General features: G+C 40.7%; 1 protein-coding gene across 1 annotated transcript; it reads left to right on the top strand.

The window, feature by feature from the left end:
- Positions 1 to 77: 77 nt before the first annotated feature.
- rpa1 (replication protein A1) lies at positions 78 to 24,413 on the top strand. Its single transcript, XM_068585890.1, has 17 exons — positions 78 to 235; positions 815 to 862; positions 1,286 to 1,364; positions 1,550 to 1,658; positions 1,809 to 1,897; positions 2,055 to 2,129; positions 3,323 to 3,443; positions 3,959 to 4,061; positions 4,193 to 4,261; positions 4,549 to 4,741; positions 6,413 to 6,549; positions 8,134 to 8,282; positions 14,535 to 14,661; positions 17,841 to 18,017; positions 19,148 to 19,255; positions 19,504 to 19,590; positions 23,654 to 24,413. Exons 1-17 carry the CDS (start codon positions 206 to 208, stop codon positions 23,753 to 23,755), a joined length of 1,803 nt encoding a protein of 600 aa, XP_068441991.1. The 5' UTR covers positions 78 to 205; the 3' UTR covers positions 23,756 to 24,413.
- Positions 24,414 to 25,569: the final 1,156 nt, after the last annotated feature.

The raw sequence follows: 25,569 nt of genomic DNA, 5'->3' as shown, positions 1-25,569 counted from the left end.
ACAGACCGCAAACTGAACTGAGATCCGTAAACGGAAACGGAAACTGGAGCAGCGCATACATCGCTTCGCGCGGTAGTCCAAGCCGTTGGCGCCAACGATACAACTGAACGAGTGCTGACAGTGTTGGAAGCGTTAAGTTGGCTGTCCAGCAGATATTTCCCCAAAGTAATCTTTATTTTCGCGGCTTGACCTCCTTCTTGTAGATATGACGAGCCTCTCAGAGGGTGCGATAGAGGTAAGATCAACCTTTTCACACCAACTAACAAGCTAAAACTAGTTAACAAGTTAAATATGGTTTGGCGCTGTCTTTGTTCCCCACCTGGATAAGCTAGCAGTTAATTGTTGGTACTCGAGCAAACTCGTCTACTTTCTGTAACGCTAGCTAGCTTACCGTGACATTAGCATGCACACTATTGTTTGTAACTGAACACCAATTTCAGCCAGCTTTCTGCAGTAAAATGTGAGCTCTGGACAAAATTAAGATGTCAGTCCTGGTTGATCCAAAATTTCTATTTTAAAGGAGTTAAGCTGCGTCCAAAATGTAATAGTATCAGGCTATTTATCAAAATTGTGTGCGTGGTTTTTATTTGAGTGTCTAACATAACACAATGGAGAAACTGTAATTCATTATAGACACCCACTTAATAATACACACACACACACACACACACACACACACACACACACACACACACACACACACACACACACACGTACTTCTTTCTTCTTTTCTTTCTTTCTTCCATCACTGGGCTCAATCACCTCCCTCAGCCATTTATGGTTACTTAGACATTTATTAAAATGTTTTTTCCAGGCTCTATCAAATGGCATTGGTGGTAATGACGCGGTTCTTCAGTTGGTGGTGAGTAACAACAACAACAACAACAACAACAACAACACACAATCTTTCCTTAAGACTGGTTTTCCTTTATTTGAAGCTTAGGTTGACACCATACACTCCACCCAACTTTCCTGGTAGATTACATACGTACGGATTTAGCATTATGCAAACCAACGTTGAATTTTAAGGGTAGAACACCTTCTGAACTTACATTTCAGACCATGGCCCACAACTTAGTATTGATAATATACTACAATATTAATAGTTTAGGGTTTTAATGACAAAAAGGCAATAGATTAACATACTGTGTACATACTGTACATTGTTTAATGCACCATATATCAAGCTAACCAAGATCAGTGCTGTCATAGGATGCAGAATGACACAATTGGACCGACATTATGTTTGTGAAGTCTTTTAAAAAATATGTATATCACCTCACAGAACCTTCGCAAGATTGACAGTGGAAATGGTCCAACACGCTTTCGAGTGATGATGAGTGATGGAGTGCACACTCTGTCCTGTAAGTTTCTATTTTTATTTTTTATTACATTACATAGATGCAGATTAGGAATAGGACCCATAAGACAATATCATGTTTGTTTATCACTTTGGATGTGCTATACAAATACAGTTTGACTTGACTTAGTTCAATGAACCTCGGCTGCCTGTCTGATTTTCTCCTCTCACTTTTCCACATCTTCACAGCCTTCATGCTTTCAACGCAGCTGAATTACATGGCTGAGGAGAACCTCCTGGCCCCGAACTGCATCTGCATTCTGAAGAAGCATGTGACCAATATACTGAAGGACAAACGGTATGCAGTTTTCTTTCTTTTTTTGTGCATTTTATCGGCATATCAAGATTTTGCCCACCCACTGTATGGATGTGTGCAAGCACAATTATCTTCCGATACAAAATAGATACAATGCTATTGTCTGTGGTTCACTGTGATGTCTCATTACAGACGGGTAGTGATCATTTTAGAAATTGAAGTCATCAAGTCTGCTGCAGATGTTGCTGGAAAAATCGGTGACCCTACTCCTTTTGTCGAGGGTAAGCTTTCAAATCACATCTTGTGATAACATCCGCTACCTAATAATCACATTTTGTCTTAAAACGAAGGTTGGTGGACTATGTTTGTGAAGTGAGATAGATGTTTACATATAGATTATTGGTTTTAATGGGTCTTAATGTCAAATCTTCCTTGCAGGTCAGGTCAAAGGCCCTCAGTCAGCACCAAACCCTGAAACCCGCCAACCGCTACAGCAGCAAGTTAGAAATGAAGGTTAGTGCAAGTGTTTATTTGAACTCCTGAGCATAAATTATAATGGGTAAAAATGGACATTTTGTGGAAGACACTGTGCACATGGTTCATGAATATCCACCAGATGGCAGCATTCCTCTGTTGCTTTCTCTAATCTGGGTAACCCACAGAGTTACATGACACCAATAATTGTAACGCCCATTGATCACTATTTTCATTTTAAGTTATCAAGTTTCTTTTTTCACAGTGCCACTCTCAATTCTACAGAGCTGCCCTTTTTCATGTGAATGCTTGGTATCATAAACTTTAACAACTATGAGCCTGTGTCGATGGGTAGCGGTCTGTGCCCGTTAATCATAGTGTTATCTTTTTTTGGAAACAGTAGAATACGAAAACAAAATACCCTGTAGCACAGACAACCTGGAGAGTGTATTTTAACCCCATGAGCAAACAGATTTGTTTTTCAAATTTGTTCATGTCAGAGATAAGCAGCGGATCACAGCGTCACAAATAACTTGAATCAGGAGAGATGTGCAATCCAGCTGTCAGAGAGGTTTTGCTGTCTTCTAGCGTGTCATAGCAGGTATTCATCCCTTTAATCTTCCGTGTGGGAATTGAGGTTGTGGCAAGCACCCTCCTCATCAGCACAGTCATTGTTCATTTATCTGTGTGCTGGTTGATCTGGAGGCTTAATTACCAGAAGTGCAGTGGTTGGCAAAGTGGGAGGACTTAAGTGGACACTTTGAACTCTAATCCTCCACGTGAGATGCACACAAATCAAATGTGCAGCGCTTGTTCAAATGGAAAAGTCAGGCAGCACAGCTCTCCTGGGGAAGAGCAGATCCAGTCTGTTATTGCATTTCACACTCTGCCCTGATTCTGTGAAATGTGAATCATCCTTCTGACCAAAAACGCTGGATCACACATCTCTACCCACATGGCTTGACACTGTTTTTGTTTCCTGTTTTGAGTCTTTCCTCTTGCTTGACTTGAGAGCAATCAACAGTGGTATGATTTGCTTTAAGTGCTTAGGTTCTTCTTTGATGAAACTTCCCTCATGAAGTGAGATAATTACAGTGATGGAGCAGTTGCAATCCAAAGAAATGGGATTTTTGGAATTCGTCTCTGATGAATAATGTATGTGCCTCTTTCTTGACTTTTCTCCATCACTGCTCTTCATTGATCATTTATTTCACTCTTCATCCCTTCAACAGGGCAAAAAGGTTTCAATAGAGACTTTGGGAAAAAGACCCTAACCCCATCTGCTATGCCCGGTACTCCAGGAGGCAGCGCTAAAGTTGTGCCCATCGCCAGCCTCAACCCCTATCAGTCCAAGTGAGTATGCTTCTCAGTCAGTGGGAACAGTCAGGGCATGTCATACGGTTGTATATGAAGTGTTTCGCACGGTAACAACCTACATATGACTTGATACAACTTTGATATTACACAATGATAAAAACAACACAATTTAAAATCCGTGGATGTAAAAAATGGCATTAAAATACAAATGATGAACTATATAATTGGAAGGATCAGTGGAATATGCAAAAGCTTTTAGACACAAATCTTAAATCAAATAATCGTTCAAATTATTAAACATGTTTTAGTCCAACTATTATAATAATAATAATTAAAAAAAAACCCTGTTGAATATCAGTGTCCACTGACACTTCATTACTTTTGCTTGGCCGTGGTGCTGGCCTAAAAAAAAAGAAATTATGTCTGTGCAACATACAGATTATTAAAAGGTTTTGTTGATGAATTTGTTGATGAATTAATGAATAAAAACATGCTAATGTCGGTTTTCCATATGATCACATGAGATACTCAGATTCTTTGATGCCCCGTAGGTGGACCATTCGTGCTCGTGTAACCAACAAGGGCAGCATCCGTACCTGGAGCAACTCTCGTGGTGACGGCAAACTCTTCTCCATGGAGATTGTGGATGAGAGTGTGAGTGTCATCGTGGTCCCAGCCTTGATACCTATGCTATAAGAATAAATTACAAGATAGTATGAGTTGTAAATCTTGTACTGTCCCTGGCATGCTTTAATACATTAACCAACTGTTCTATTTCATTACAGGGAGAGATAAGAGTGACTGGTTTTAACCAAGAGGTGGACAAATTCTTCAGCCTGGTTGAGGTTGGCAAGGTGAGACGTTCCTCCAGTAAGGATTCGGCACAGAACGTCCTAATTGTCCGTCGTAACTGACGGATTTTCCGCAGACAGTTCTCTCAACAGCTGCCAGTACTTTGCGAGTTCAAACCACACAGACTATGAATGAGTCATCTGGCTACACTGTACCCCAACAATAAGCGGCTTATGATCGGTTGCCAGCCTTTGTTGATCCCCACCGACTGGCAGAAGTCGTATCTTGTTTGCACCGTTCAGTCAGGTAAAATGAATAACACGTGGTTCATCCCATCCATGCGTGTCAGGTCTACTACGTCTCCAAGGGCTCCCTGAAGATCGCCAACAAGCAGTACACAGCGGTGAAGAATGACTATGAGATGACTCTCAATGGAGAGTCCAGCATCATCCCCTGTGAAGACAGCAGTGACGTCCCCGTGATGCAGTGTGACTTTGTCTCCATCGGTGACCTGGAAAACAGAGAAAAAGATGCCATCATTGGTAAGGAATCTACACGTGCATTTCTAAGCCTGACATGTGTCATTATATCAAATCATTTTAATTCCCCTCATTTTCCCAGACAGTTTTTTTGGTGGAAAAATATTGAAGAGCCTCCAGCCCTAACTACATGTACAAAGACATTGCATACTGTCAAAAATATAACATGGAGCCCCATATATAGCCCTGAAACTTAGCAGAGTTCTGCTCAAACGTCATGTCTTTGTTTGAAAATGTCTACCGACATTTGAAGTGTTGTTGCTTCAGGTTGCAGATTTTCTAGGCATTCGCTTATGACTCTTGGCAATTATCATATGTGTTTCTAGATATTTAGAGTCACAGTGAATGGAACAAATGAGTGAAACTGTCAGCGTTAAAAAGTACAATGTTGTATCAAAGAAAACCCCTGAATAAAACTTTTAAAGGCAGCTTATGTAAAATAGTAATTAAATCCTAGCCTACAGTCTTGACAGGTTAAAATGTATGCTGGTGGAATATAAACATTGATATTATTTATTTTTTTCGTTGGAGCCTCTTTTTTTCCTCATAAGCCAAGTCTCATTTTGCAGTGTGAAATATTGTATAGAAGCAGCCAATTAAATCAAAACAGTGAATGTACCATGAACCTAACCAAATGTAGTTAGTGTTTGTGTCTTCTGTGTTTCCTGGTGTGTTGGTTCACATCGTTTTCCGTTACAGAGGGCTTGAGTTCTGTGAGGCCGAAACGCTCGGTTGTATTTCAAAAAGCACAACCAACCAACCGGAGCTCAAAGCCCTGCTCCTGCTGAGGCTTTCCCAAGCACCCAATAATAAGTTAACATAAGCAGAGGATAGAGTTTGTAACTGAAAGTAGAGCCGGATGTGTTATGAGGTTGAGGTAATTACAGCACATGAGCAGAGATAAAAGTGGTACTAATGATACTGATGACACTAATAGCCTGTAGTGCAGATTGAGTTTGGGCCTTATGGCTGAGCCGATGAGAAAATGAGAAGCCACTGTCACAGGTAAAATGAAGTGATATTAAGGAGTCTTGTGCTTGTAATTCTTTTAATGAAGACTGTGTCTTGTCCTGCCATTTGAGTGATTTCTCTCCAGCTTACTAGTAGCTAAGTAGTATTCAACATTAAGTTTTATTCATCATGGTTAATGCAACTAAAACCCACTTTACTCTGCGCAGATGAGGATTTATAGATGAGTAATGTTTGTGATGCCACTCTTGCACATTCGCAAATAAATGGCTCTGCGTTTGTTATGCTTGATTACATTAGTCAACAAAGTATGCTTGATGAAGTGCATTGCTGGAAACAATTAAAGCCTATTTTTTGGATTTGCTTCTACATTATGGATGTAAGTGCCAGGTACATAGGTCAGTGCACCTGATTTTTGGAACGAATGAATGAATCACTAATTTCCCAAGAGACAATTTACGCCGGAAGCCACGGGACCTAGAATGACCTACGGGCGTAAACACACTCAATATTCATGATATGTATATTTGGAAACAATAGCTAGATTTGGAGAGGAAGTTAAACCATATGGTCATCGTCTCTCCAGAATGTCATGAGCGGTACATGATTCAAACTTAATTGTACACTGTGAATCATTTTGGTCGTAAATAGAGAAATGGATCCAGTTCCCGCTGCTAATGCACTGGTTTATGTCTCTTATTGCAGATGTGATTGGAGTGTGTAAGAGTGTGGATGAAGTGACCCGCCTCACCACCAAGGCAAACAAGGAAGTATCCAAGAGGACACTCAACTTGATGGACATGTCTGGGAAGCTGGTGACGGTCACGCTGTGGGGAGAGGAAGTGAGTATATACACATTAGATGGGAAGTAAAACCTAGACTTAGGGCAAGCAAGTAGTGTCTGGAGCTTTTTAAATGGGGGGTCAAAATCAATACTTACTTTATATAATGCATAGACATACTTATTGTAATGGTTAAGCTTTCCCCTCAGAGCATTTTGTCCTTCTAAATGCTCATCGTCATCCGAGAGCAACCATTTACTACACATGACTGAAGCCGAAGCGCAGCCAGACCTCACATGCCGAGAGTAAACACAAGAACATAAGTAGCTCCGATATAAAACGCTGACAATAAAAGTTACCTTTTTGTGAAGCTTGTGATGTTCAGTCGTTGGTGAGACCATGTCAGCAATCTTTTTAATTAGAAAGGGTTGATGAACACATTTACTGATCACTGTTCAACAGTTTGAGAGCCAAAGAAATGCAATAATGTCTGCAATGTTTTTATAGGATGCGGATGTGGTTGAAATCGCCGACTGAATTCCTTGTCACAGGATGATAAAGTAACTGCCCGTGCAGTTGATTTTTACCTTTTGGCTCAGAGGGACTGTGTTGAGTTTACCACCATTTCTTTCCTCCTGACAAGAAGCACAGTGTTTCCTGTTTGTTTGTCCGACACGTACCACTTTTCCACAGAGACCTGCTGAGGTACACAAGATGTATAGTTTATGAAGAACAATGGCCTTGCAAGTGTTGGAGATATTTTTTCCCGTCACTGAAGGCTGCACTGTTGCTCCCCTTTTCTCTCTCTGTTATTGTTTTTTATTAGTTGGTGCTTTATTACAGTAAAGAGTCGGTCCAGCTCTTTGGTTCAGTCTGAAATATCTTACTACCTATTTCATTGTCCCCAGATGAGGAACCTTAAAGGCTTTGACTGTCCTCTAGTTCAATTAAATATCTCTATATATTATATCTTCGTACTATATGAGGAGTTGCCGTGACATTTGTCATGGCATTCATGTTGTTAAGAAAAGATAACGTGTAGTAACTTTGGTGATTTTGTAACTCTTCCATCACCATCGGGTCAAAATAAGGGATTGTCAAATTCTTTGGTTATAAAATACCTGTGTTACTAAAGGACATTCATGGCATCAGCCTGAAATGTGCTAATCGAACATGTTAAACTGAGATGGTGCGCATGGTAACATTACACCTGCTAATCATCAGCTTGTTAGCGTTGCCATTATGAGCCACTTTTGAGAAATGGTTAAAAGACAATCATTTTGAATCCAGGGAGGAAAGCCAGATATAATAGGATGCATGATGTTATGCTGTAATGGCTGTAGGATCAGAAATGTAAAACAGTTTTAATGGGGACTTTTTTGTGTTTAATAGTCTGGTTGGCTGTATTTTGGATGCACAATTTTATTATATATTTATTTTTTATTAAAGCTTAGGGTCCACATCCAAATTTCAGGAAAAAAACTCACCAAAATGTCCTTAATTTGCATTAACACGGCCCAAAATGTCCATTGTGACACTTAAGGGTTACAATGTAGCAATAAATAAAACGGAAGCAATGAAATCACGACAAATAATGAGCAACAAAGTTTTAACGAGTGTTTCCATTTCTCTTGTTTTGTGTAGGCAGAAAAGTTTGACGGCTCTGGACAGCCCATTGTAGCCATAAAGGGGGCAAAGCTTTCGGACTATGGTGGCCGGTCGATCTCGGCATCCTTCAGCAGCACCCTGATGATCAACCCAGACATCCCCGAGGCTTATAAGCTCAGAGGCTGGTAAGTGAGCCTGAAATTCATAGATAATGAATGCAGGGCAGAGAATTGCTCATGTGTAATAGCAAGTGTGTACAGATGGCGAATTACTTCCATTGCAGGTAGGAAACATGATATATATTAAACCACAGGGCTTTTTCTTCTTTATTTCACTCGCTGCAAGATAAACATACAAGTATTGCTGTTGAAATTGGAGAACTCAAATGATTTAAATGGTTGCAGGAGTGCATGCTTTGATTCTCATTATCAAGATTAGTTTCCCCCCATTAGCCACATTGTTTGGCTGGCGGACCGGGGGGTAGGGGTTGCCTCAATGAAGCATCACATATAAATGGAAATCATACTTAATCTGTGGAAATGCATTTTTCTTTCTTTCGCCTAAACATCTTTCTCGATGGAATGAAACACATTTATATGTGATGATGTTGATTGCCACATTTCTCTTGCCTAGGTGTGTGTCTGTGTACCAGTGTTCTTTCATGTCTGATTCAGCTTTTTGGCAAGCTATCTTTGTCCTTAAGCGTTATCTTCATACATGTAGAGGTGCATATTGCACTAAAGTATATTTACTACAGCCAAATGCAGAGTTAAAGAATTGCACCCTAACACAATTAAGGGGCACTGTTATTCCTTGAAGATGTTTGGCTATTCTTGCAATGGGAAAGAGAAACATTTTAACACCAAGGCTTTCATCTCTAATCTGTGTTCCCATGTCAGTTCCTCGATTCCTTTATTTTCTAAATGAGCCCTTCTCCCTGCTGCACAACATGGCAACACATAAATCAATCATGTACTATTTGTGTGTTTTTGTCAGGGGTGAAAGACATTTTTGTTGCTTTTGCGGTCTATGTTTAAACAAAGACATTGTGTTGTTAGGTTGCTGTGTGAAGTGGTACAGGTTGGCACATGAGTGACACACAAGGCAGCGCTGTCGCATCGCAGTGGGGGTTGAATCTCGCTCCAGCGCTGTGGCAAACTGATCTGTCCTTTTATAGATCCCACTTCAACAGGCGAGGCCTGCCCCTCCTCTCTTCACACGAAAGCAAAATGTCTGTATTTCTGAGCAGGGATCCAAATAGTATCATTCATTTACCTCCCGATAGCGGTGCCTGCCCTGCTCTGAGGAATAAAAAAACAAATCAGTAAACGGTTCAAATTCAATTTGTGACGAGTCGAGAGCGGCCGTCTTCTGCTTTGACAAATGTGGCTGTGGTATTTATACACGATCAGAGGACCTGATCTGCATACTCAGAGCAGTAAATTGTGACTCTACTTTGCGAGAGGCAAATCACAAAATATGCTCAAATGTACTTCTTTAATCAGACGTCTTGGCTCAGTAATTTCTTGATGACGCTATTACCACCAGCCTCTGGCTCCTCTGAATATATTTTTTTAATTTCATTTCTTACAATGACAACTACTGTTTTGTATTTCTTTTATATTATACAGGACATCCCTGCTGGAGCATAGTCTTTTCATACTTCCTGTGCTCTCTTCTGTTGACAGAAGGTCGCTGGCATGGTGATTTTCAAAGGGGTCCCTCGACCTCTCACCTCCAATATATTTTAGAATATTCCTGCATGCAGGGGTCCCTAAACTCTGTTGGGATTTCACAAAGTGGTTACCACTGGAAAGCTGAGACTCTTATCACCAGTGAGCCCAATTCATGTGTGATGACGCCCCCCAACACCCATTTCACATAGAACTGACCATTGTTTGATGGTCTGAACTCAATGTCACTGTGTCACATTTCTTATTATTTTAACAAGCCGACTCCGTGACACTGTTCTTGTCATGTATTTGATATTGAACAAGTTTGCGAGACGTGTTGGTTAACAAAATTGGACAGATGGGAGTATCAACCTTCTCATCTCGCTCTGGGCAAGAAAGGGAGTGAGCGTTTTTATTCCTTTGAGCTTTAAAGCAGGTCTTACTATCTCATGGTGTATATAGGCTGACAAACCAGCACAATTTAGGATTTTTCTTACAACTTTTATTAATGTCTTTGGCATTAAACACCATAAGAGAATTCTTCATTGTCTTGGTTTGTTTCTATCCTTGAGTGGTCAAAGATTTCACACCAAATCTGTGTAACAAATGGTATCAAATACTAAATAGCTGTAACAACTTATAACACATAAGTGAACATAGGAACAGCCATCGTATAGTTCCATCACAATCATCTATCCCCTTTTTGCTCTTTCACACTTTATTTAAATTGTTTTGATGAATCAATTTCAGATATATGACCAGAACTAAATCTTAACGCTCTTCAAGTTAGTTTATTCTGTTGCTTTGTCCACTTTGGCCAACGGGTTTCTGCAAGTTCTGCAAGCATCAACAGTTTCAAAGTCACAGATGAGAGGAGGCCAGACCTCCCTTATTACTCTTGATCCGAGTGAGAATCATGGTGAAGACGAGATCGTTGCACTGCATGTCTGAGAGCGGTGCCTCATGCTGTGAAGAAGATTGAGAGAATGGACTCCTTACTGGTTTATATGTATTTTAAGCCTCCATTATGGCAATGATATCTAGTGATGACAAACAAGTTGTTAGTGAGTTTTCACTGCTTGACTGCCGGGCTGTTATACACATATTGTGTGTTTTGTTGTTCCGCTTATAAGTCTAGTTCTCGTGGTGGGAGCCGTCCACAAGTGTGTCTCTTATTGACGGCTCTGTAAGCCGAGATCTGACTTAAAAAAAAACAGAACAAGGGAGCAAATCAATTGAACTCCAAACCAAGCTTTTGATGATCATATTTTTCATTTTGCACAGAAGAACCCGAAGCCTTTTCTCCCACAGCACAGATACAGTACACCAAGGCTGCTGAAACATTGTTTTACTCATGCAGAGGGTGTCTTAATTAGATTTTGTTTTGGCGCAGACCTCTGGGACTTCCTCAAATGAATAGTCTTTCCTTGGTGGGCTATTGACTCAAACTTGGGCAGAGTATTAGTCGTTTCGCTCAGCACTTTCCAAGGTGCTTAAAAATGAGAATGCTGCACTTTGCACTAATTATCTTGATCTGGGCTCAATCTCAGTGCATGGTTAGTGTGCTGTTGCTTTGTTTTGAGAGCTATTGACACAGACTGCCAACTTGACATTAAACCTACACTAAGTTCCTATTTGTGAACATTATTGCTGTAAAAATCTGGCTTCACATTTACACTTTGACCCATTTTAAGTGTGAAGACGCAATTGTCCATTAGGTGGCAACAGCTCATTTAAAGTCGGTCACCCTGCCTTCTCCTACACGTCACCTCTCACTTTCTTCTCGGTGCGTGATGCCTCAGACTGTAAACACAGACTCTTTTAGTCACAAGTCCAAGCTGACCCTTTCTCTGTCCGTCTTATCACAACTCCAGTATTTACACATGCACAGGCCACAACATTACGGTTGTGACACTTATCATGTCAGCCCAGAAGCCAACTAGCGTTGTTAACATGGTCGTCTTATGAATACGATGCCTCTGTATTTAATTGACTGTTAATTTTCAAACATGTTTCCCTTGTGGCAGATATACGAGCTGAATTGCTGGTGTTGAGTTATTAGCTGAACTGAATTAGTAACCGAATGGCTGAACGTTTCAAACCAGAAGTTGCATTATGTTTTGTGTGTTGTCGATATTGCAAAAATGACAAATTATTTGCTGGTTGCAGCTTCTTCGACGTGATGATTTGTTGCTTTTCTTTGTCATGTATGATAAACAAAATTTCTCACTGTTTCACACTGTTTTTTGAGATAAATTACTAATTATTAAATGAAACTTTAAATACTTAAGGTTGGGTTTTGGGCAATGCTGCAACAGTCAATTGATTGAAGTTGTCAAATATCAAATTAATGTTTTAAGAAAAAACCCAAATCCTGTTGATTCTCGCTCCTTATCTGTGAATGTTTTTCTGGTTTCTTTACTCCGATATGACGGTAAACTGATAACCTTTGAGTTGTGTACAGAAAGTGATCTTGGCCTTTTGGAAAACATGGATAACAGTTTTGACCATTTTCTGACATTTTATCCACCAAACAACTTAAAATTACCTGAAAGATGAATCAACAAGATTATCATTTGCAGACCTTTTTTAAACAAAGATTATATATTAATTGAGAAAATAAGATAATTTTTTGGTATATACCAGTCAGGCATAGAATTACAATTATAGTGCGTTTCTAGGTTAAAATACACTCATCAAAGCTATATTCTATGTTTTAAAGATGTTAAGTTTCTTAGTCACAGATATATTAACAATAACTTGTCCAATATTAATTATTCATAAGTGTATCAGGTTAGTGGGATATTCAGTTTGGCTTGCTGCGCTATTTAAATTGTTTCTACCAAGAAAAGTACTGTAGCATAGCAAAAACACTTCTTACATTAAAAGAAGCCACTTCTGTTGCTTCCCCGTTACTATAAGCGCAATGTTTGACCACATGCCACTCACTTCAGAAGAAGAGGCTAACGCCATGTCACACACAACATGGAGTAATTGTGTTGGTGGTGTGTTTGCCAATTGCAGCCCAAGCATCAAGGTCTTTGCCCGGAGCAGAGAACCCTGCTGACTGAGACTTTCCCATCAACCCCCTCATGCCTCTTCATCTGACGCGCCACTTCCCCCATCCTGTCCCCGTTCATTGATACGCTGACATTTGACATGTCTATGGCAAGCACATGCATGTCTGCACGCCTCCAGTCATCTCATATTGCTGTTCCTGCAGATAGTTTGTCTCACTGACGCCACACTGCTCTCAGCTGGGATCTGCCTGCTTTCAGTTGACTGGTGCACGTCTCCAACCAGTGCGAACATGTCCTCGTTTGTCTTTCCTTCATTTTCGATCGCCGTCTATGGTGCCATTTCCTGTATTCCTCACCGTTTCTATGATTTAGAAGAAGAAAATCATGAATTTAATCAGTGGTATCTTAAGTGTTTTATATAGTCCCTTAGGCTTACCTGTCAAATCAGGTGTCCAGAGCAGCCATGTAACACTGTGAAGCCTTACTGGTCTGCAGGCTTACCTTATTTTACTATGTCGCTATGACATTTTTCTCCCCTGTAGAACGTCTGTCTGAGGAGAGACGCCATGACAGAAAACGGTATTTCCATTTTGTCAGAATGCCTTCTTACAAGTTTTCAACAGGGTGCAAGCGCGGTTAAAGCAAAGTAGTGCAGACAAACTGGTGAAGAATCTGGTGCCGTTGTAAAGAAGTGCCCACATTTGTCAATGTGGGAAATTGGCAGCCTGTGAGTCGGTCTGGCCACACGCGTTAATGGGGATATTTTCAATTAGTCATGCCTCCAGGAGCAAAGCATGCTCTCGCTGTATTTACAACCCGACCTCCCTATTGTGCGCCACTCCGCCTTATGGCCAACAGATTAGTAAGTGCTATTGATCCCTGTGACCATTTTAAACTGTTATTTGCTTTCCCCACTGCATTTTACCTCCACCCACCTTTCTTCTACTTCTACTCTCCATCCTCCTCCTTTTTGTCTTCCCTGAATTACCGGGGAACATTAGGAGAAAATGGGTTTCTGATATCACTGTAACAGCCCTGACCCTGGCCAGCTCATCTGTCCCTCTGCTGTTGAGTCATTTCACAAGCTTCTCCGCCTTTCTCTCAGCTGAGCCGTCCTTGCTTTGACAAACACAAATGGATGCTCTGCCTGGAACACAATTTTTTATTTTTTATTTTTTTTAAAAGCTAACTGTTAAATGGACAGCCTGTAGTCTGTCATGTGAACAACAGACTAATGTGCTTTGGTCTGGATGTATTCGTATGAATAAAGCAGCAACCAGAAGTAGGCCTGAGTATGCAAATATTATGAATCTCTTATGTGGAAATACAGCTAAAGAGGAAATATGAAGTACCATAACTTTATTTTTAAAGAGGTAATATGAGGTAACATAACTTTATTTAGGGATTATTCTATTGACAAAATAAATGTTCAGGTATTTAGATAAGTCTTAATGGCATTTTTTAAGTGAAAAGACAAAATATTACATTTCTTTATTTTCTGTTTGTTTTGTCCTCTTTCACTTTAAACTAAAATCTTGGTTTTGTGGCGTTCGTCAGATAAAATATACCAGAATATGCTATATAACTGTTTGGGCTTGGCAGAATTGGGACGTGATTGTGTGACGCGACCAACAATCAAGAAAATGATCGGACATAATAATGTATGAAGATTATAATCATTACTTGCCGAACCTGCAGCTACACTCGGCCCGACTGTGACGAGTATTTCTTCTCTTTTAAACAGGTATGACAAGGAGGGCCATGCCGTGGATGGACAGTCGCTGACGGAGGCGAGAGGCAGCGGGGGAGGACTCACCAACTGGAAGACTCTATCTGACGTTAAGACGGAGCACTTAGGACACGGAGACAAGGTATACACGTGCTTCGCCTCGCCTCAAACATTCAAGCAATGGTAACCCCGGATGTATTGTTATTCAAGGATGATTCTTTTGAAGATATTCAAGGACAAATTGAACGCCTGCCGTTGAATGCCAAACAATGAATATGAAGGTGCTCACAGTCAATCTGCATTCATTAAGAACTGTCAGTGTGTGTCAATACTTGCCAAATAACGAATAACCCAATAGTCAAATATCCGGTTCCAGCCCTACTCTGCACTCTTGGTTAAGTCAGTATAATGAATCTACTACATTATTGAAATCACTGCATCACCAGGTATTTGATCCAGTCCTCATTATTCCCTCTGTATTGTGGTTGTCCTCTCACAGTCTTGTATTGTTATGGTGACACATTCATACCTGTTATTGATTACTATGATTACACAGGTTCTATTCTTTGCCCTCTGAAATGCAATTACTGCCCTTGAATAGGTAAAGTAATGCGTTTGCTAATTTCCCCCTTTTCATTCATACCTTTTGAGGGAAATGGTGCTTGCGGAAGTATATGTTGTCTGGAGCGGATGATGTGACCTGTGCAGAGACCTTAACTTGTGTAATTTAACGTGATCAGCACAATAGTAATCATCACAGTATGATGAAAGAATCCCATTTGAGGCTATAGGACAATTATTAGATGGAAGCAATAACATGCAGTAAATAAATAAATAGCAGTAATATGGCATCAAGAGACGCAAGAAGCTTTGCTTCATTGTCTTTTTGGAAGCTCAAAGAGGATTTAAGGGGAAGGTAACTCCTAAAATAACCAAGATAAATGCAAAGATACGTGGATATAACTAGAGTAGCAGTTATTGTTCCTTCCAAAGTAAGTGGAAGATATGTTTTGGTGAATATTTCACGATTGCAATGCAGTGCTGAAACCCTGCATGCTTGTTTGCTGCCTAAGGCTGTGCGTGACCCTCCTACATGTGTTGCCATCATAATTCCACAACTGCAGGATTCCCAGTGACGGATAGTAGGCTTATTCCTTCCTCAATATTCCTCTTGTAGTCTCGCCACTTCAGCTATTCTTTCATCTACAGGCCGACAATGCATCTCGAGCAGTCCCATCTATTCCGTACTCTTAAATTCCAAACTCCCAATCCTGACAATGTATTAGCCCCCCTGTCAGGTGAAGGGCTTCTCGTGGCATTAGCTTCCTGCCGTTCAGGAGGACAATGTTTGACCCCCGTGCTATGGAGGCTCTTGCTCCGCCTCAGCATGGCGCGTGATGAGGCCTGGTACTGACAAGAGGGGTTGAGGACAGCCTTGGTTCAGCTCCTTTGAGACATCCCATACATGGGGGCATGGAGGTCAGACCTCTCAAACCCCCCCGAACCAAAGTCTGTTGCAATTAATTGTGCCTGTCGCAAAGCCTTTGTGTCACAATCTCAAGTTTCCACATGGCTCCCGTGCCCTCTCTGACAGTAGGTGGTCACCCTCCTCTTGTTGGCTTGACACTGCATTTGTAAAGGCCCAAGACAGAGGCTGGAAACAAGTTCCTCTGTTTCAGCCATGGTCAGTCACACACTAATTGAAGAGGGATTTACTTGATTAATTGCACCTCATTTAGACAGAGGTTGATGACGCTGGTTGTTTTTTTTTTTGGTAAGTCAAAAACAATAATTAAAAAGAAGCTCAGCCAGCGGCTGGCTGCAGGGTTGGAACAGGATGATTTTTTTTCTTGTTTTGTTCCTGTCATTTCCACTTATGTTTTTTTTTTTTTTTTTTTTTTTGTCAATCCAAAATGACACAGAATATCATCGTCCCGTTCCAGAAGTTAATTGGGGTTGAATCCTTTTCCATACAAACGCAACGCTCAGAGAAGAGAAGGGAATAGATTTTTATTGTTTTTGCGGGATATTTTCCTTTTTTTTTTTTTTTTTTTAAATAAATTGTGTTTTTGTTTATTTTCTTTAGCAATGTCAGAAACAATAGTAAGAGTTTTCTTTTTTTTAAAATTCAAGCTCAAAATGCCCCTTAAAGTATCTTGACTGGGTTAATTTGGAAAGAAAAAGCTGCTCTTGACTGTAGAAATGAATCCGATTGCCCAGATCTTTCAAATATTTTAACAATGCTTTCCAGTTCTACAAAATATACCATTTTTCCTCGGGCAGTACAATACGTCCATATGCCATATTACAATATCCAAAATCTAAAACAATATCTAGTCTCGTACTACGATATTGATATTATAAGTGTTTTCTTTACCTGGTATTAAACCCTGCTTTACAATAAAGTGGTGCAATTTCTTAACTTACTAGTGTTCTCGCTGTTCTATTGGCCCACTTAGTCATTATATCCACATTACTGATGATTATTTGTCAAGAATCCCACTGTGAATATGCAGTGAAAGCATGAAGTCGACTGTAGTTGATTGATTTTTCTCCTCAGTTCTCTGGGGAAACTAAATGCAGTCGACTTGCATGTTTCTTTCCAATAAACATAGCCTTACATTTACACAGTGACGCTAATGATTATTGGATATACTTAAGTCACAAAGCTGACGGGCCTCTTGCGCTGCTCCCTGACCCTGAACTGGCCTTTAGCCTTTATCAAAGTGTGCGGGGACGTAGACTCCTTTCTGTTGTCACAGCCAATGTAGAGGTTAGTAAGGGAGGAAGACTCTGTCTGAAACAATTAGCTGTTACCGTGCAACAGCTATCTGTCGAGTACATTAGGGTCTGGCCTTCACGATGAGGAGAAGCAATGTGCCTCATCTGCAAACACGTTGGAAACATTCGTCCCTTCATGACAACATACCCAGAGCGGCTTCTTGCATCCACCCGCTTCTTTCCACTGTGAAATTCATGTCCTTTGGTTTGGGTGTTTTCCGTGTGTGCGCGTGTGCGCACCGTCTGTTTCAAAGGTCTGCCTGTTCCCCATAAACACAGCATCGACCTCACAAGTTTGCATTTGTGTCAGAGCCATTAGGATTCTGGTCGGGGAGAAACAACTCTTGCATCTGCTGCACAAACGTTGCTTCCTGTCTGTTCACATGCATCATTACGCGCTTCTTAAAATACCATCTTAATGTTAATTTCATGCTTTCTTATTCCTAGTTTTCAACAGTCGACATATTTAACATGAGCAAGAAGCACATTCCAGTAACATTATTTGGCACTGATTTTTTTTTTTTTGTATTCCTATTTTAGGCAGACTACTACACCTGCATAGCAACCATAGTATACCTGCGCAAGGAAAACTGCCTCTACCAGGCCTGCCCCAGCCAGGACTGCAACAAAAAAGTGGTTGACCAGCAAAATGGCATGTTCCGCTGTGAAAAGTGTGACAAAGAGTTCCCCAACTTCAAGTACCGCCTCATCCTTTCTGTGAGTAACTGTCGTCCGTAAAACTTCCAGCGAACTCTTTTTCTGCTGTGCAACACATGCACTCGCGTACACGCGTTTATGCTAATGCACATATCTTAAATGCCTGTTCTTCCTGCTTAGTCTTGAGCAGCTGCTCCGCTGAGGCTACGCACATCATCCCTGTAGTCCTTCTGATTGCCTTTTCTTTCTTTTCTCCTTCCCTACTGTCCTTGTTCTGTCTCCCGGGACTCACACCCCCACCCCTCTCGCCTTATGGCCCACTCCCTCTGGTTCAACATCGCCCAAGCCGCTCTTTCTAAATTTAGAAACGTTTAAAGCCAACGCTGCGTTTTTTTGTGACGCAGTGTGATGAGTATTAATTTTTGATATGTGTTTTTTTTTTCCTTGCTGTGAAAATCAGAGCCATGTAGGGGTTAATTGCTGTAGCTTTTCTTACCGTTAGTCATTTTACAAAAAGTGTATTAAGGAAAGGACAAATACGGGCCTTTTACTTTCAGCTCTTCGCAAACCATCATCATTTTGAAAGAACAAATGACGTTAAGTAAAACACCTCACTTTGTCAGCAACAGAGTAATTTCAGCCAGGCATCTGAACTAAGCGGCTTTTGTTTAGTAGCACTCGCCAGCCGGCATATTATTCTTCGCAAGCCGGAGCATAAGCTGTGAATTTTCTTCTGCTGTATGTGTAACTAGAGCATCAAGACTGCTTGTTTTTCCAGGCGTTGCCAGCGCTATACATACATACATACATACATACATACATACATACATACATACATACATACACACATACATACATACATACATACACACATACATACACACACACATACATACATACATACACACATACATACATACATACACACATACACACATACATACATACACACATACATACATACATACATACACACATACATACATACACACATACATACACACATACATACATACATACATACATACAATTTCTTAAGAACAGAGCGCTATACATCTTTAAGCATCCAGCAACCAACAAGATAATGATTCCAAATTAAAACACAGGAACATTAATCAATGCTTGTGTACAGGCGTGTAACTTTTCTTCTCATTCACTCTTGCCTTTTTGTTTTCTCTATAATCCGACAGGCCAACATTGCAGATTACGCGGACAACCAGTGGGTGACTTGCTTCCAGGAGAGTGCAGAGGCCATCCTTGGCCAGAATGCAGCTTACCTGGGGCAGCTCAAGGACTCGGTGAGACTCTCCTCCCTGACTACAATGCCGCTTTGTTGCTGCCAGATTATGCACGCTCACACGCTCCCGCACGGGACAGATTTGTGTAAAAGACAGACTGTGCTTTGTTTCTTCCAGGCACAATTACTTAGAAAATCACAGTTTTCATTTTATTTTTGCTTTTTTTTAGTTTTGAAACTTTGATGAAACTGACATGTTAAACAAATGTGTGTTGATATAGAGCCAATCAAATGTTTTTTTGATTCCAGAATGAACTTGCCTTTGACGAGGTCTTCCAACAAGCCAATTTCAACACTTTTGTCTTCCGCAGCAGAGTGAAGCTCGAAACATATAACGTGAGTAAAGCAGGAATGGTAATTGTCTGATATAATGCCCACGGGTTTCTTCCACCGTGTTGCTGTAACAGGAAATATGCCTGTTTGGAAGACGGGGAGGGGGCAACTACGCAGCCTCAATTCCCGGAACCACCATCATCATCATCATTCCTTTTTTGTAGACTGAAAATGCGGCACGTAAAGAGGTTCTTTATGTGTCAGTCATTGTGTTTTTGCTCCTTGATAGTTTTCCCATTCATTAACAGGACTGCCCTGCTTTCATTTTGACTAAAAAAAAACCCCCCTTCCTAAGTGTTTGTCTGAGATTGCTGCTCATTTTCAGTGGCTTTGTGAAGGGTGCACACACAGATTAGTTGTGGTCACTATTTCCGGAAGGCCACACAGATAGAGGTTTGTTTTGAGGGACGCACATAAAAGAATTGATTGGGCTGGGACTCTGAGCAGGAAGTATGGAGTCGAGCCAGAGGCTCATCCGCCTTCAAACCACAGAAGAGGCGACTGTGTCTGTCACATTCAGCTCGGCATCCTCACTGCCATTGGCACTTCTACAAGCATGTATTGGCTGCTGCCTCCAGACTCATATTCCTTCAACAGAGACACCTGCAACCCCTCTTTCAGGTTATTTTCTCCCCCCTTCAATGCTACAAGCCAGCCATTGTGCGACGCTCTCCCATATTGTCATGTGTGCAATGTTTTATCTGCTTGATGTCGGAACAAAGGAAGTTAATGACAACCGTTCATCCTGTTGCATCACACTAAGTTTGGACAGAAACTCTTGTTTCAGGGCGTTTTCAGGACATTTGAGGAAATTAAACTCTTCATTTTTAATTCAATCAAGAACCTGCCACATGATGAGTCTTATGAAATGATCTCTTATAATGACATTAACACACAAACGGCACATTTCAAGGTCACCTTGGCTCTACCTAATGTTAGGAAGGTAGATATCTGAGTTTTTAGCCTTCTGCATATACAACCAACAATAAAGCTAAAACAGATTATAAAAACGTTTGTCAAAAAAACTTCTGGTTACATTTTTTTTATTTAACTGAGCTGTTTTTCTGTTTTATCTAATCTGGCTGACTACCGAGCAAATGTCAAAATGTGGCAATTATTTCACATTTTCTAGATGAGTAATCTATTAATCGAAATAAAATCAAAGTAATTTATTAATCATGATAAACTTTAGTTGCACTCTTATACGATATATTACACATAGCTATACGTACAGCTAACAACCTGATTACTATCTATATTATATGGAGGAGAATGATTGCTATTGTTTTAAAGAATGATCAAGATTTATTGGACTTTTAGTATCAAAAGGAAATGAAAGTATTCTAATCCTCATTTTTTTGCTCAACATCACACTGAACAAAAGCCCAAATAAGCGTGACGTTCATAATGAGAAAAACCAAGCCACTGTTGAAGGAGAAGGGTGTCGCATTTAGGATCAAAACAACATTCAAGTTTAATTAACGTCATTCTGGCATCAAAATTCCCAAAGAAATGAGCATAAAGCCTTCTCAAATATATGTGGTGCCACTGAGAAACAAAAGCTTACTGTCGTTTTGTCTATTAAATCAAAACATTCAATGATTAATTACAGCGAGTTTATCAAAACGAGTGAAGTGAAGCTGGTTCATGTAAGCATGATGCATACTATTATTTTCACACAAATCAATATCAAAGATGTGTTTTGGCATTACAAATATTTTATTGTTGCATCGAGGTAATAGTGTTGTAACTCAAAATGTCAGTGGAGGAATTACTTTATTTCTATACCGGCGTCGTCACCGCCAGAAAGCAATCCGTTGAGTATAACCTCTCAGTGCTTGACTCTTCAACATTCCTAAATCCTTCACTTGCCTGACATCACGAATGTCTGCTTGCGGCTAAAATATCCAAACTGCTGTGCTGTTAATAAGGTCTCATGGTCCCCGTAGGCCGTGTCTAGACGTTGCAACTGATTTAAGTGTCTCAAAAGACTCCGATGGCGGAGCTGATATTGGACATTTAAGGCGTTTCATTGTAGCCCTGGCCCAGTCTTCATCACTGCAGGTCCATATTATTCATATTTTCATTTGTTTTCTGGCACCGTTAAAGATCCACAGGTTGTCCAGGTGTGGATTAAAACCCAAACTTGTCTCTGTAATACTGGCTGCTTACAGATTCACACACCTAATCTCATCCACTGATCAACTGCAGTCGTAGTTTTAACCTCACAGATAATGCCCCGTTCATACAATTATATTTCTGGTCCTCTGGTTTGGAGTCGAGGGGTAAGATCATAACCTTTTTTATTGTATTATTGATAAGAATCATGTGCTTTTTTTTAAAAAAAAAAGGTTGCTTTCCTCTTCCTTTGCCAAAACGCAGTGTGGAAAAGTGCCCTGAAAAACATGTTTTCTTAAAGTTTGTCCTCCGCAAATATTCTTAATCTTGCCATGTTTATATCCATGTTAGCTGTTGGTCAGTGTAATGGATGATACTCATTTATAAGCATCTTTCTTTAGCTCTTCTGGTGGTCACACACTCCACAGGGTACACCTGCTGATTTATTGCCATAATCCTCAAAGATTGATCAGCTGGTCTGAATACCCACGTATCCCTTCTGCTGCACAGCAATGTGAGGTTTAACTTGTTTTTCATGTTGTGCCCATTATGTTATTTTGCACAATGCGTGACCAGCGTTTTAGCATCTTAATTTATCTAAACCCAGGTTTTGCATGACAGTTCATTCTACTTCATGTCAAACTATAATGATGAAATCGTAATATTTTTTGGTAACATTTCTCTTGCGTCATACAGAACTAGCAAAGCGATTATAGTGGGTCGTTCTGGAAGAAAGTGGGCACCCGTCCAAAAGGAAGATGATTTACATTTCACCCACTTCAGCTGCAGAGGATCAATGGAGACAAAATGAGTGTAACCTCTGTTTAAATGCAGAGAATAACGGTCCAGTGGAAATGACCTTCTTGTGTCTAGACAGCTGTGGAGGTGGATATGGCTTTAAAGACTGCAGTTTTTTGTGTGCGAACCATTCATCTGAATGCCAACACAATTCACATACGCGGCCCTAACAGTAACCCGCTCTCATGGGGGACGAGGAGAAGCCTTTATAAATAGTATGTCTCCTGCAGATGTGTGGTATGGCTGGAGAGATAAAAAATGAGCCCCCAGTCCCTGACCTCACATATCACGGAGGGGCATGCGTTGTCATTTTTTGACATACTTTGACCTCGGCAGGATGGTCGCGCTTCCTGAGCGCGAGCAGCAAATATGCATTTTAGCTGTTTTTGAACGGCGTGTAGTCGTCGGGAACAGAGCCGTTCCCCTTGTGCGCCTTTCAGTGTGCTGATGGAAGTCGGGCATAATGTGCCATGTCTGCAGTCAGGTCACAAGGAAGACACAGCGGACCAGGACATGAGTGACATGACCGATGTCTGGGACAGGATTATGTTGCAAAAGGGGAAAGGAAGGGGTCATTGTGTATTAACTTTTCAGCGATGTATTTAACAAACTATTTAGCAACTTGACCTGAAGACACTGCTTGACGCTCCACCACATGGTGGCTCATGTTGATAATTAGGGGCTTATGTTGGTAATTGTCATATTTGTGCTTCTTTTATATATTTTTTTTCTTCTTGACAGCTGTATTTCGTTAGTGATTGTCCCTCGTAGTGAAGCACATAGTATTGTAAGTCTGGACAAACTGTGATGACACTATCGAAATTACCAAAGCACCCTTTTCTGAGTTAAATTCTGGAGAATATAATATTTAAAAAAAAAAAAAAATCTGGCTCAGATAGTCTGTCAACATATGTGATATCGTCTGGGGTCTTATCTACGTCCTCTCCAAGCAGTCTCGTGCAAGCTGATTTTACACATAATATTAATATTGTTCGGAAAAAAAAAGATGTACCTTAAAAACATCACATGCCGACAGGAATACATGCTTATGTGTAGAGTAAAAACAATAGTGTGCTTCCTCTTTACCTGCTTTTTTTTTTTTAACTTGAAGCCGTCGTTTAAAAGAGTTTTCTGTTTGTTTGTCTGCCAGGATGAGTCCAGGATCAAGGCTACCGTGATGGATGTGAAGCCCGTGGACCATAAGGACTACAGCAAGCGGTTGATCCTCAACATAAGGAAACTGGCTGCTTAGTAGGAACCTACCATCTATTCAAAGCAGTATGAGTTATTTTGTTTCTGTATAGTTGACTCCAAATGTGTGCTAAAGTTATGCTCGAAAAGCAAATGTTTTTGTTTTTATTTCCCTGTGCATAAATTGTCCTGATAGTACTTGTGACCTGTTCACGCTCTTTCTTTGTCAAATAATGATTGCTAGTCTGAATCTTTTTTTTTTTCTGTTGGTGAACATAACAGACATGTTTTCCTTCTTGTTATTTTGGGAAGCAGAGCAGGGAGTCGGCGAGCGACAAAAGAAATCCTAACTGTGTGTCTTAAGTCGGCCAGTTCTTTGACTGGTCATGTGACGCTGGCGGCTGCTTTAAGCAAAAGACCAGTACAGTAACTCTTTTCACTTTCTGACGCGCACTCAAAACCGCGAGGCTGGACCTGCACATCCCTGATAAGACCGCTTACTCTCCCACTCTTTTGTGCCTCGTCCCCTCGCATAACTTGCAAACATAAGCAGACACGCACATGCGCAGTGCAGGCCTGGTGGGGAAGGTACTGTAGTCTATTTAAGTAGAAACAGGGTGTTTTCTGACATTTTCAATGCCTTTAACTGTTTTGTCTGTTAATTGTTTTTTTTCTTTTTTTCTGATGAATGTGAAAATAAATAAGTTTGTAATCAAGTAGTCAGAAATCTTTTTGTTTGGCTTGATGTACATAACGGTAATGTGTGAACTGTTACCATCCCTTTCAGCGCCTGGCCTGTGCCAGATGAAAGCTGACCAAAATATGTAGAGTTTCACTATGTTTAGAGGATTCATTCAAAGGCTGGCACACACAATGCCCTCTATCTCCTCAGATTTTGCGAAGTGCAACAGACTCCCCGGCAAACCCGACTTTCATGTTATATTAAAGCAGAACATCGGTAGCGCTGCACCTTCCCATTTTTCATGGGATAACATCTCCTTTCTGCTGAGCGCCGCATCCGTTGCCTGTAGTGTGCCGTGGTGGATTAATGCTGTCTTTTTAAATGGATGGTAAGGAAAAGGTGAGTTTTATTTATTCTATTTCGTCAGCCATGCTTGGAGATATTAATGTGCGTTCGCCTGTGTGTGTGTGTGTGTGTGTGTGTGTCCCCTCCTTCCCTTCCCTCCCTCTCGTGCAGCTGGCATCGTGGATGGAAGTCGGTCGGTAGGGAGTGTCAAAGGTTGCAGCCGTTGCCTCACCCCATTCCTCCCTCCAACTCCAAGTCAATATACAGCAACGGCAGTAACGGTCCCGTAGGACCTGGTGGCTCTTTAGCCCTCTGAACTGAAGCGTTTAATTTAGTGATGCACAGCTGTGGAAGAAGGTACTTCTGCCAGGTTAATCTAGTGATTTCCCTGGGGATCGGGTCTAGCGAGCTATTTTCTTCCATCTGACATCCCCTAACATTCTACGTGAAACTGGAAAGCTATTGATCGAACGTCACCCGGATTGAAGTCAATGATTCAATTCGCACACCCGTTTATTGAGCTGATGACACAGTTCTAGCCACATGTTTGATTACAACACATTTCTAATTGATTTTGCACATGGTAGAAGGAAATCGGCTGATGGTCTGTGATATGTTTGTTGTTTTTGTTTTGTTTAAATGACAAAGGATTTGTCACACAACATGGCCAACATTAGATATGCGAGTAAGTTTGAGAGATGGCACTCTGTTGGTCGTGTTTTTTCTTCACATTTGCATACTGAACCTGTCAACCCGTAAAAGCCCGTTGATATGTTTTGACCAAATTTTATTATATCGGATGACAACAATTGTCTTGTCGTCAATCTTGTATTCAAGGGCTGATTGCA

Source organism: Clinocottus analis, unplaced genomic scaffold (genome assembly GCF_023055335.1).
Source record: "Clinocottus analis isolate CAN_PGR_092001 unplaced genomic scaffold, fCliAna1.0.p SCAF_2, whole genome shotgun sequence".
Taxonomy (NCBI): Eukaryota; Metazoa; Chordata; class Actinopteri; order Perciformes; family Cottidae; genus Clinocottus; species Clinocottus analis.
This window is presented reverse-complemented; position numbering and strand designations above follow the sequence as displayed.